The following is a 14,224-nucleotide window of genomic DNA, read 5'->3' as shown; positions in this document are numbered from 1 at the left end:
AGCCTACCTAATGATCCAACTAAAGATCAAATAAGTGCTGATCAAACTGCTCGTGCCTTTAGTATTTTAAAATCCAATATGCCTAATACTAGTGTTAAAACCTAGGCTGAAAATTTCAATTCTTTTTCAAAGAATTCTTTCCAAGCTTTTGATATTATAGATCATGCTAAGAAGACTAAAATTCAGATGTCTGAGGTAGAATATCTATAGGCCTATCCAAATCAGCTAGATAGATTTACTAAATTTGTCAAAGAATCCCAGCCTACCCAAACTCATTTAGTTGCCCTTGAATATAAAATTATGCCAAATAGCTTAGTGACCATTCCATCCTCAATTCCAAGAAAGATTGAACCTTCCAATCTTTCTCTATTGATCAATGGTTTCAAGTTAAGCAACTGTCTCATAGATTCTGGTGCCTCTGATAATGTTATGCCAGCTAAGGTTGCAAATGCTTTAGGGTTAACTTTAGCTAAGTCTTTTCGTAGCTGTGATTCTATGGAAAACAAACAAGTTCCTCTGAAAGGACAAATCAAAGATGCTCAATTTGCCTTTGCATCTTTCCTACACGAAAAGATCAAGATGATCATCTTAGTTGCTGATGTACCAACCTCCTACGGTATGTTACTTGTTCACAATTTTTGCAAAGGTGTAGGAGGAGAACTCAATATGGATACGACTGAAGCTAGAATACCAGTTAAAGGTGTTATGCAGAAGTGGTACCTTGAAATAGAAACAAAGTATGTTGTAGTCAAGTCCAATGATCCACATGCTCAAACTCTTTTTGAGTCAGCTAGAATGGGTAATTACTATCTACATGCTGATGAAGTATCCGAATTTGCCAAAGATTAGATTGATTCTAAAAGTTGTTCATTACTATTAGACACTGAAAGATTTGCTGATGTTGTTGAAATCATAGATGTTACTCCTAAGCAAGGAGTTGTTATTAAAGATGATCCTATGGATTGTTTTAAAGATGAAGGAATTTTTTTTGAAAGTGATTCCATTGATTCTAGACCAAGTTCGAGTAGTTCTACTGATGTTTGGATTATGGAATTTGATGGTAGTTGTGCTTCTATGGGATTCAGTGCTGGAGTTATGTTTATTTCACCTAATGGAGAATTTTTCCCTTTTTCTTACAAGTTGCAATTTCCTAACACCAATAACACGGCTGAATATGAAGCCTTGATATTGGGGTTGAATATGGCGCAAGCTAGAGGAATTCAAAATTTGCATGTAAAAGGAGATGCTAAGTTGGTATATGTCAAGTCAAGGGTCAATATCAAGCAAGAAATGATCAACTTAGACATTACCATGATTTAACTTGGGATTATATCAAATCGTTCAATGCTTTCAATATTTTAGTAATTCCTAGGGAGTCGAATGACAGGGCTGATTCACTTGTTTCAGCCACTGCTACTTCCACACCAAGATTTTGAAGAATCTATGAAATACAATTAGTTTATCGACCAAGTATTCCATATAATTGTGAACATTAGCAAGTGTTCAACGATGATACTTAAATCATCAATTTTCTTGAAACAAAGGAGGGTTTTGATGAGATGTACTTTGAAGGAAATGAAAATGCCTCGAATGAAGTAATTTCTGAGATAGATTCAAAAAATGGTCATGAAGTTATTCAGCTTAAAGGAAATAAGATTCCAAAAGATTTGGTTTCCTTGGAAAAGCTTTTCGACAAGCATGACAGATATGTTAAGGAGCAACAAAAGACAAGGATGAGATCTTTGGAACAGGATGAAAAATACAACATTGGGATTGAAGAAGACCCAAAGTTGGTTAACATTGGTAATTGGTGCATGAAGGAAGAGAAGGAAAAGTTTATCACCTTGCTTTGTGAATACAAAGATGTTCTAGCTTATTCTTATGAAAATCTCAAGTCTTTTCGTCTAAAATAAGTACAACATGATATTCCCCTTAAATTTGGCGCAATTCCTTTCCACCAAAAGCAAAGACAATAGAATACTAAGATTTCAAGTACCATTTTGACTGAAATTCAAAAGATGCTTGACACAGATATTATTTTTCCCATTCATCATTCATCTTGGGTACCTAATATAGTTCCTGTTAGAAAGAAGAATGGAGAAATTTGCATATGTGTGGATTTTCGTAATCTCAATCAGGCATCCCTCAAGGATAATTATCCGCTACCAGTCATGGACCAAGTCTTACAAGTTGTTACTGGTTCATAAATGTTATCTATGTTGGATGGCTTTTCAAGTTACAAACAAATTGAGGTCCGTGAAGATGATCAGTATAGGACAGCATTTACTACCCCATGGGGAACTTTTGCATATAGGTGGATGCCTTTTGGTCTTATCAATGCTGGAGAAACTTTTCAACGAGCAATGGATCTCGCTTTTGATGGTCTGATCAATGACAATATTGTTGTATACTTAGATGATTTGACTGTTTATTCCAAAAAACGTCAAGATCATTTCTTTCATCTTCGACAAGTTCTAGAAATATGCAGACAGCATGGCATGTCTTTGAATACCAAAAACCTATTTTTGGTCTGATGGAGGGAAAACATCTAGGACATATTGTGTCAAAAGAAGGTATTAAGATTGATCCAAAAAGGGTACAAGCAATGCAACGTCTATCTTTACCATCAAGTAAAACAACAGTTCATTCTTTCTTTGGAATGGTGAATTTCCTGAGAAGGTTTCTACCAAGCCTTGCTGAACAAACTCGTCATATTGTTGAAATGATGAAAGGAAAGAATGATTTCCATTGGAACCTAGAAGGAAGAAAAGCATTTGTGGAAATCAAATACGTTTTACCACATGTTCTTGTGTTGGTATGTCTTGATTATATGTAAAGCTTTATTATGTACATTTATGGTTCAGAACATACTCTTTCTACTAATTTGATGTAGAGAAATGATGAAGGTATTGAATTGCCTATTTCATTCATAAGTTGTCCTCTAAAGGCTCATGAACTGAAATGTAGTCAATTTGAGAAACATAAATATGTTGTTGTTAAAGCAGTAAAGCATTTTAGGTTCTATATTTTGAATTCTCATATCATTGCTCTAGTTCTAGATATGACTGTTAAAACTATTTTGACTCAGCAAAATTTTGGTACTAAAAGAGGAAATTGGATAGCTAAGATTCAGTAGTATGATATGGAGATACTCTACCAAGTTAGTTCGTGGTAAAGGACTTTGTCAACTTATGGCTGAAAATGAACCCTTGCAGATAGAAGATGAGAGTTCTTCTTCTCTTCCTATTGTTTTGTTCGTTAGCACTACAGATGATTGTTACTCTAATATGGCATACTATTTGAGCTATGGTGAATGTCCTCCACATTTGACATACAAAGAACGAAGGACTCTCAAGTTAAAAGCTCCAACTTTCATTCTTTGGGAAAATGGTCTTTACAAGCGAGCAATGGATGAACGTTCTGAAGATGTGTTGATAAAAGTAATCGTTGGTTCATATAATTTTGTGTTATTGATAATTGAGTATAAAACGAGTTAAGAAGCAATTGGAGCCAAAGCTTTGACTAGGAGCAAGTGTAGAGATATATAGACTAGAAGCTTTGTCTGTAGCTTATATCTCTTTCTTGATTCACAAAACAATTAGGATATTCTTTACTTTTGGAAGACTTTGTACCTATTAGTAAAGGTTATTCATATAGAATTATGACCGGACTTAGAGCCAAATTGGTAGCTAGCCTTTGAGTTAGTGTTGGTTTATCAATATCATCGTTTTCAGCTTTTAGATAGAAGTGTAGTTAGAGATTTCACCCTGCCCATTACTCGCTTCACAAGTAAGTGAATTCTTTCTTGAAAGTTAACGAGGAAAAAATATTGGTAACATCCTTTTACCAAAATCTCTCAACTTCTTGCTTACCTTGAGTTGATCCAAAGAATGGTGAGAAGGGGGAGTCTTCCCTTTAAGGTAGGAGAGACTCTATCTCACATGCTGTGGCTGGTCATCCTATTTTGCAATTGGATTTTACCCAAAACTTTCGATTGCAAAATATCCACCCAACAAGTATGTCAAAGAATACAGTTTTACATTCAAAGACTAAACACATTGCTATTACGTATCATTTTCCGAGAGAGAAAGTTGCAGAAAAGAAGATTAGATTGGAATATGCAAGTACAAAGGAACATATAGTAGACATTTACTAAACGATTGACTAAGGACACCATTGAATATCTCAAAGGTATGTATGGGGTAATGTCCCAACCTAATACACAATAAATGATGCAATAGTGCATCAATTCTGAATAATCAGAGCATTATTCATACGCCTGGATGTGATGCTCGGTACTACTTAGGCGGAGTGATTGCAGTGAGTTGAAGAACTCTTATGATTGATTTTTGGCATAACAATGTCTATGGCACTTGGTATACATCATTATGTAGATTGACTTCATCCAATGCAGGTACTTTGATGAGGATGTTCATCATAGGGGGAGTACTACAGATTAATATTTGGTATATTGGCACCGTTGCCATTGATTTCAAAGGGGGTTTTCAAAGCATGACTAAGCTGTATATGTTGATAATATTCAGAAAATTTATCAAATGGGAGATTGTTAGGGAAGCTGTATATGTTCAAGATAATTAGAAAATTGTTTAGCATTTATGGTTTTTCATTATATGTTTCCATCAATGTCAAAGGGGGAGATTGTTAGGAATATAGGTTTGGTTGACACTTGGATATGTTGGTTATGTGTTGTATTCATTACATATTTTGTCGCTGATGTCAACATATATTCTTGCGTTAATGACAAACAGGGATTTTGTACATTGTAGAGGATTATGAGGTCAATGAAGTTAGCACTGGACATGATAGTTGTGCAAGCTTAGGATTATGTTCACAGATGAGTACAGATGCTACATCTATTTTCACTTATGTTTATGTTGAGGTCTGGATGAGTTACAATTCATTTGGTGAAGACTGGTAGCAGACCAATGTGTAGGAAATATTGTTAGATACAAATGTTAGGAAATTAGTTATATCTTATCATCAAAGGGGAATTAAGGTTAGTAACCTTGGATTGTGGTTAAAGACATGTTCATGGAGCTATGTTTGTGATAGCAAGTCTTGGAGATCATTTTGGAGAGGTCACAGAAGTAAAACATGCGATATGTTTTACTTACAGTTAATTAAGATGATGAAACATGTTGATCCTTATTAAATATTGAGTCAATTGTATTGTAAGGTGTGAGAAGATTATTGTAATCTTTGTAATGATGCTCTAGAAGGTGTGTATGCCTTAGAGAGGTCCTATGTAATCAATTGTATATTGGGAAAGCCCTAACAAACCAACCTAATTAGATATTTGAATAGGGTATAAAGGAAAAATGTTTTCCTTGGTTGGATATCATAGTGATGATCCATGTATTGTTGTATGGTGATGTAATGCAAGCTTGAAGGCAGGATAATCATAGCAGAGCAGAAGATTGATTCAGTTGATGGTATTGAGCTTCAAAGGAACTGTATTGGCAATTGAGAGGCAGTATTGGTGAGTTTAGTACATTGGATATTTTATCCTGAAGATCTACTCTTCGTTGTTAACTAAAGCAATTCGGACTGTGAGTTCATTTGTCTTCGTATCAACCTTTAACAAGGGTTCAAGATCTCCTAACAGGGATTTGTGTTTTAACAAGTACTATTATACTATTGCATTGTATTTGGCTCATAACAGGGTCACATCCTTTCACAAGGAACTTATATCCGTACACTATCGTGTAGGTGTCATCGCCACTAGGGTTTACGCTTTGATGAAGGGTTTCCCTAGTCAACAAATCATTGTGTTACTATGCATGGTTTGTCTCTAGTTATGTCTCATTGTTTTGGTTATGTTGGATATAATAAGTTGGATTTAAGTATAATTTGGTCACAACTGATCCACGCCCCCCTCCCCCCTGCCACCTCCCTCTCATTCTTGGGTGTGGAGTTTTCTTTCTAACAAAAACATCATAAGTGTCCGAGACCATAACTTTCTTGGTGTATTTTGGCAAGTACTATTCCAATTAGCAGAAACATAACTAATCTCTTGTACTAATTACCACCCACAAATAGATGGGCAAACTAAGATTGTCAGCAAATTATTGGAAGAATATTTGAAGAATTATGTCACTAGGTTGTAAAATGGCTACACTTTGAGGAGTCTTGCTACAACAGTACCCATTACATGTCTATAAGAGTAACTTATGACTAGTGTACGGGTATGAAGCAACATCGTTTGGGGACTTAATCTGATTAGAAGGTTGAGTGTTTGGTGCAAGGGACTTAAACAACAAAATATGAATATCATGAATACACTTGAGGGCAACTTACACCAAGCACAAAACCAGCAAAAATTCTATGTGGACTAGACAAGAGCCTAATGAACATTAGAGTTCAGAGATTTAGTCTTCTTAATGCTACATATATAAACAATTATCTATCAAGGTAAATAGAGCTGAAAAACTTAAAGCCATGTTTTTATGGGCCATACTAAGTGATAAAGAAAAAAAGGGAAGTGGCTTATGAATTGGAGCTCCCAATAAATAGCAAGATTCATTATGTGTTCCATGGTTCTCGGCTTAAAAATGTGCTAGGGCAACAACACATTACCCCATGCCCAAAGTCAACAACATTGGATGAGAAGGGAAGCTAATCCTGGAACTTTAGAGATCAATTTTTTTTAATGTGTGAGAGAAGAGGTTAAGAAACAAAACCATTGAGGAGTATCTAGTCAAGTGAAAAGGTCTTCCTACAAAGGATGCAACTTGGGAAGGAAATGAGATCTTTGAACATCCAAACTTTGAATTGCTTGAGTACAAGTAATCTTGGACAGGGTGGACTGTCATATTCTTGTCATATTATGAAATATATTAAAAATTTGTCTTGTTGAATAGACTTCAGAATTTTATGGAAAGATTTGAATCAAGAAATAATCCTTTCCATGCTTGAGATGACCCATGTAAAATAAAATAAGTTCAGTGCAATCCAAAAGGAAACTGCTTAGTAAAAGTTTTGCAAAAGAAATCAGTTGAGTGGTTACATTAAGTCAGCATTAGTGGGTGCTTAGTTAAGAAGTAAAGTACACAATGAAGAGGCACTACTCTCATAAGAGACATAATCGCAAGGACAAGTCTTACCCACTTCATGAAAGAAGACATAAATATACACAGGGACCGGCTCCAGGAAGGCATCAGCAATCAGGAAGAACAATTTTTATTAAGCATAGCAGAAATACCTATAACAGTATTATTGCATGAATTAATTGGTATGGAATCTACTGGTCTGATACATGCGATCTGAAGATATTAAACTATAATTAATGATACTTTCACATTTGCATAATTAATAATATCACATTGATATAACTGTATGAATAACTATCGATCTGCTTATTCAGGTATTATCGGCTTATATTTTATTGATACTATCGCATACATTAATAAATATAAGTAATTACAGGATTATTATACTAGGGTTAACATCTAAGAAAACATTTATGTTAATGCATATGTCTATGGGGGAAGCAGGACAAGGATATGCTGTTTACAGGCTCCCCCCTGAATTAAGTGTGCCACCCCAAGAGGGGGAATTGGTCCATCATTGGATATTCCTGCCTTTTGTGGTCTGAGAGGTGATTTGGTTGATCCTAGGGGGAAATTGGTCCATTGTTGGATATTCCTGTTGCTTGTGGGTACACCAAAGGGAGAATTGGTCCATAGTTGGATTTTCGTGCCGCTTGTGGGATGTAGGCAAGCTTTCCATAATGTGAATATAATGTGCTGTTGGGCTTAGTCAGCTGAGCTGGGCAGTTTACTGGCAACCTCTCAAGGTTCCTATCACATTGATCGATATGAAGGTCATACCACCTATTTTGAGAGGCCCATTACGCATTAGATCATGTTTGTGTGAATTACTTCTTTAAATCATTGATGACTAACAAATTGAATTTTAACATTCTTTTTATGTGTAAACGGGTGAAACTCTAACTTTGATACATTATATATCATTCAAATATGATCATTTTAATGCATAGATGATTTACCTTGACATACTACCTGTGGATGAATTAACGTATGTCAAATTTGATAGAAATGAGACATTAGTAGGCATCATGGGTATTAATATCACTTTAAGTTGCAATAATGTAATGTTGAAGTGGATGTTTGTGTGATTGATATCAATGTTTCATAAAACCTTCTATTTTGTCTTCCCCAGATTGCAATCATGAAGGTTGTGACATCTATTACCTTATGAATGGTGCAATTTATGCACTAACAGATGATGCACGCTAGCTTTGCTGATCCTATTCTATGGATTTGTCATGATTGTGAGAACAAAACCCACCTTGATCTCAATTGGAAACTCCTATTGTGGATAAAATAGGAAATTCCCAGTGTTGGGATTGTGAAACTATGAGCTTTGGTCATTAACTGTTCAAATTATCATGAAAGTGACTATAGGGGGTTATATGTACCTCTTTTTGCCCCAAGTTTCAATCATTCTTCCATATTTGAAAACCTCATTCACAAGATCAATGATGCAAAATGGGCAGCCATCGCATTTGATTTGACATTAAAAAATATAACTAGTGTCCTTGTGACAATGCTGAATGCTTTTGAGAAAGCCAACTGCTTTAAGGGCAACTTGCTTCATTTATCATTGATGCTAATGGTCTTTTCCTTAAGGAGCAACTCTCTAAGGACCTTGTAGAATTGTTTTTTTTACAAGTTGCCATCCCCATCAAATCTCACCTAGATGTGATGTTATTTTGACATTTGTTGCACAGCCTAAAGCATTGGAATTTGAATTTGTTGGGGGGAGTCCTTAGCATGTCTGTTAAGAGTTGTAAGGACACTCTTGGTGGATACACGCCTTCAATTATGAGTTTCAACTCTTGCCACTTCATATGAGGCTGCATTACCTATGTTATTTGTCATCAACATTAGGATTATCAATCTTGGGGTAAGATCACCTATGTTGGTTTCTATCAAGATGAACCTTCTCAGTCTTGATTAAATTTTCTTGTGTTGGTTGTCAAGGACACAAGTCCCCTCATCTTGTATGCTTTGTTTTATAGCTGATCCTCATTTCCTTAATGGCGTATCTCATGTAGCTTTATGACTCCTCTCTCTACATGTAATCTCCTACCATTATTCCTCTAAGATTGAGCAACATTCCATTTGAGGTTTATTGAAGAGTTCTTGATAACATTTCCTTTTAGACAGCTTTTAATTAATGGCTGGGTTTGAAGAGTCCTTGATATATATAGTCTTTTAGGCTTCATGATATCACACTAGTGGTAATGTTAGGCATCTTGTCCTAGTGACTCTCTTGGTCATCTTTGTTCGTTGGTTGTCAAAAGGCCTCACGATTTTGTTAATTTGAGGCATGTTTCCCTTGGATGTCATTGCCATTGTTTTCATTAACTCTTGTATACCAGAAAGGGATTTGCATCTGTGGTAATGTAAGGAACTTTGATTCCTATGTTCACCCAGCTGATTTGGAATTGCATTAGTTGTTTCAAACACCATAGACACAATCTGAGAAGACCAAAACTGTTTAAGATTTTAAAAAACAGACCACCTAGATTGACAATGCATCCACTAGCATTTGAGACTATATTTACTAACATATTTAAAAACATTACTACCTTTGACCAAAGAAAACACAATAGGGACAAGTTAACAAAGGCTACCAATTTGGTTTAGTGAACATATTAATCAATTCCCTTTTCTTCCCTCGCTTTCCTCTTTGGCATATGATTATATATTGCAGCTATGATTTGCATCTAAATATTAAATTTTAATTCATATTTTCCAATCTCATTTCAATCATTTGATCTAGGAGCTCATTTTTCGAGTGTATGTTCTATTGTAAAAAGTCTGTTGTGCTTCCACTCTGTAAAATCGTGTGCAACAATAGGCGCATTTCCAGTGTAGTAAAATGTTGGCATCCTTTCATACCATAGATGACATAACTAACAAGTAATTGGTGAATTACATACCATTGATGAAATTATCGGTGCTTTCCATGATTTTTCCTTTGTATAGGGGCAAAAAAGAGACATGGAAACATCTAGGATTTGTTGCCTGTGGAATCTTTCTTTTATATAACATGCTATCGTTTTTCAATTGTGTAAAACTAATTAGCTTACATTTTTGCAGATTATTGCTAGAAACCAAGCATCGGAGATTACCTGTTGTTGACAATGGTGGGAAATTGGTAGGTCTTCGTTTACTTAATGTGCATGATATTGTGTGATCCATTGAGAGATGAATTTGCATTTTGTAGTTTCAAATCCTGTGTAGTTAGGGAACAAAATATATCTGAATCAGCGAATATATGAGTTTGAAATTTGAATATATTCATTTTCGGGGTTGTGGTAATGAAAAATAATACATCTCGTTAATCCTATCAAATCTGGCTTACTTTTCTTGCTTATTCTTGGGTCGTCCTTATCCCCCAGATTCCTTATGCAAATGTTGAACTTGAAATACATAAATTACACTTCGGCACCACGAATGCATTTTCATTTTTGAGTTGAACTTTTTCTTAGTATCTCATCTAGATATAAGTTCGTGGAGGAAGCACCATCAATCGATACTGCAAGAAATAACTGGTTTTCATGTTTGCATCAATTTCCTTTGCCAATGTAAAAACAAGACAAAAATGGGCAAGATATTCTTGTTACTTCTGGATATTCAGGGTTATTGAATCTTAAAGAGGCCATAGAAATGAATGTAGTTTAAAAGAAGGAGAAGGATCTTTTATCTGCAAAGACATGTCTGAAATTACAAACTATGTCTAGCTTTTGCAAGAGTGATATTTGATTTGCACTGGCCCTTTTTTTTTGTGATATAGGTGTAATTTATTTTTATTGACGTGTTTTGCTACTAATTTTTTCTTTTGAATGATAAAGGTTGGGATACTTACCAGGGGGAATGTTATAAGAGCTGCACTGCAAATGAAGCGTGCAGTTGAGGGGGCGGCAAATAATTAACTATGTTGAGGCTGTAAATTTGGATGTAGCATACAGTAGGGGTTAATGGAAGCTGTGCTGCAAATGTGGATTGCATGATTCATTTCCACATTGATTCTGTTCTATCTCAGAAACAAAAAACAAGGCTAGATGTAGTCATATAATAATTATGTTGGAATAACAAATGTTTGTGGCTAACACAGATGAGAAATGTATTTTGAATGAAATCCTGAGGCTTTGAGATCGTATATTCAGCAAGCTTATTGCTGAAATGATCAGTGAATTTTACAATAGTTTCTATTCGATGTATCTTTTAATTTCAAAGCAGATGCGGAATTGTGTTAGTGCTACAAAATTGAGCCACGCACATGCACATTAAATACTGGCCTATAATATTTTCTCTTCATGTAAATAATCTATCGCAACGTTTTTTACCGCCATGGAACTGTCTGTATATATTTTGAATTCAATAGATATTGTACCTAGTTTACCATGATATGTATACGGTATATAAAGCGTATGGAGATTTTAATAGTCCAAACGTGTGAGAATACCTATGTTGCCAGAAACGTGACGGCAGAAGCTCGTTTTGCGTTTCAACGGCAGAAACGGATTTCTCCGTTGCGAACGACCATTTCTAAGCTCTCTTCCTTCGTTTTAAATTTTTTTTTAAATTAACTGCAGTTAAACAGGAGTAATTAGAGGAGTCTTTCGCTTACAAGTACAAGATTCACAGAACATAGAGTAAAATTTAATTATTTTTAACTGGTTAAATACTGACAGTAGTAAAGTTTTGTTTTTAAATGCATATTGAATATCTCAATACCCCAGTATATATGGCTCAATATTTAATTTAAACTTGAGTTTATAATAATTATTAATTTTTTCTATTAGGCTTAATTAATTAACTTGATTATTAGAATAGTTTTAAATAAAGTTATGTAAATATAGAAAATATGATTAAAATATGATTTTTATTTTTTATTTTTTATAAATTGAAGTTTATATATATATATATATATATATATATATATATATATATATATATATATATATATATATATCCGTTTCTTATACGTAACCTTTGAAAGATTTCGTTTCCGGTCACATTTCCGTTGTCGTCTAGGTTCTCGTTTCTCGTTTCTGGTTGTAGCGATCCAGTTCAAGTATTTATTTGAGAGTTGAAAGATTTTAATCAGCATCACATTTCATTTGACATCTAGAACAAATCCATATTGAATTCAATGATGATTCAGACAATTAGCCTATTTTCTGAGTTTCACAGTATGCCAATCAATGTGCAATGGAGAACTCCAACTATCTTGGAGAGTCCCTGATTGATAAAGCAATATCTTTGTTTATGTCAACGAGTTCAAATGACCTTTGGTAAGCCTTTTGATGCTTTGAGAATATGATTCCGTCCTTTTGGGAGCTTTGAAATCAAATTTTTAGAGTAGACTATTTTTAGAATAATTGGCAAGTTGCTTTAGTCATCATGCCAAGTCCTCAAAGCATTATGGTATCGTCGAAATTCTTATTTGTGTTATTTGATGCTTTCCAAAACTTGGTTAAATAATTAAATACTTAAATAATTAAGGTATACATATTCCATAATAATAATAAGTGTTTATTTATATATCAAAAACGGAAACGAGAAAAGTATATTTATTTTCTAGGAAGGTTGTGAGTTGTTGATTTATTTGTACTTCTTCAATCAATTATATATTTTCCACCAATCTAATTATATTATTATTTATGGTTTCAAAATAAATTTGATTTTATTAAGGTGAGATTTATATTTCTTAATTTAATATATGATTTTTTTCCAGGAAGGTAGTGAGTTCATTGTTGACTTATTTGTACTCCTTCAATCACTTATTTATTTTCCACCAATCAAAATCATAGTATTATTTCTGGTTTCAAAATAAATTTTCTTAATTTAATATATGTTATAAAGTATTTAGTTACTTTCACTTATATATTTTCCACCAATCAAAACTATACTATTATTTTTGGTTTCAAAATAAAATTTCTTAATTTAATATGGTATAAACTATTTAGTTACTTTATGTTTGATGTAAATTTCTTAAAATAGAAATTGTTTTTAGAGTTCTTTATGTTTATCTTTTATTTTAAATATTTAAGATGGCTTTTAAACTTAAATAATCTATTCTTTTCATCCAATTAAAAGTGATTACATTTACTTATTTTAGAAATTATTTATATGTTTTCTTGAAAAAATTGTGTTATGAGAACAAATTTTTAGGAATAATAGTTTTTAAGTGATTTGAAAGACATCATTTAAATGTCTATATTAAATAGTTTTATTTATTTGTAGTTATAATTTGATAAATACATTGTCCTTTGTAGATATATACTTAATTATCAACTATTAATGCTAATTCAAGTAAATTCTAATAAAAAAATGAATCATTTAATTATAAGCATTATAGAATAAATATGTATTTTATAATTATAATTTTATATGATTTGTGCTCAAGTTTTATTATATTTTGAGCAATCATAATTTTCTTATATATCTTATTAAACAATAATTTAATTATTTTAACCATAAATATAAATATTTTTTATTTAGTCATTGAAAAAAGTCTTTTATTTTTAATTAATATTGCAAAAATATAATTAAATTTGTATATATTAAGAATAAAAGTATTTGAAGTTGATGAGGACGCCCTTGCAAACCCACGAGTCTCTTCACCTAGGGTCCACATTGCTAGTTCCATCTCTTTTATCTATTATATTTGATGGAAAATTTGTCAAGGAGGTGTCTAAAGCTAGAAACCATGGCAAAATTTATATTTTCTACTTGTTGAAAATTACAATTGGAACAATTGTTATGTTGCATTGATGTCAAACCTATTGGTGAGATAGTTTGCTATTTGATTTAAATGTCATATCTATTTGATTAATGAAGAGGATTTGAGAAGTTTTTCATAACAAAAGAATTTAGAGGATAGGTTGAGTTATAAAGAAGAAACTACAAATAGACATTTGATTAGTTGGACTTTGATAAAATAAAGTGATTGTTCAAATCATGTTACAAAGTGTAGAAAATAGTAATGTTCAAATCTTGAAAGTGTGAACAAAGATAGATCAAATGCCTAGGCTTGATTGACCAACAGAGCAAAGACTAAAGAATTTTGATGTACATGTTGAGTGATGCTAGTGCCAACCGAGCCATAGTAAGTGTCAAGCAAAATCAATATCAACTGAGTGACAGTGCATGTGCCAAGCAAA

The 14,224-nt window shown here is 33.3% G+C and overlaps 1 protein-coding gene across 1 annotated transcript in view; it reads left to right on the top strand.

The window, feature by feature from the left end:
* LOC149548099 (CBS domain-containing protein CBSX1, chloroplastic-like) overlaps window positions 1–11,406 on the top strand; it is a 230,878-nt gene extending 219,472 nt beyond the window's left edge. The window contains exons 7-8 of the mRNA XM_089792125.1: window positions 10,152–10,209; window positions 10,907–11,406. Coding sequence (XP_089648251.1) covers window positions 10,152–10,209; window positions 10,907–10,987 — 139 coding nt within the window. The 3' untranslated portion in view covers window positions 10,988–11,406. The remainder of the gene's footprint in view (window positions 1–10,151; window positions 10,210–10,906) is intronic.
* The last annotated feature ends 2,818 nt before the right edge of the window (window positions 11,407–14,224 follow it).

Source organism: Cupressus sempervirens, chromosome 7 (genome assembly GCF_028749045.1).
Source record: "Cupressus sempervirens isolate cs-2001-9-10 chromosome 7, ASM2874904v1, whole genome shotgun sequence".
NCBI classification, from domain to species: domain Eukaryota; kingdom Viridiplantae; phylum Streptophyta; class Pinopsida; order Cupressales; family Cupressaceae; genus Cupressus; species Cupressus sempervirens.
The sequence above is the reverse complement of the archived record's forward strand: the minus strand, read 5'-3'. Positions and strand labels throughout refer to the sequence as shown.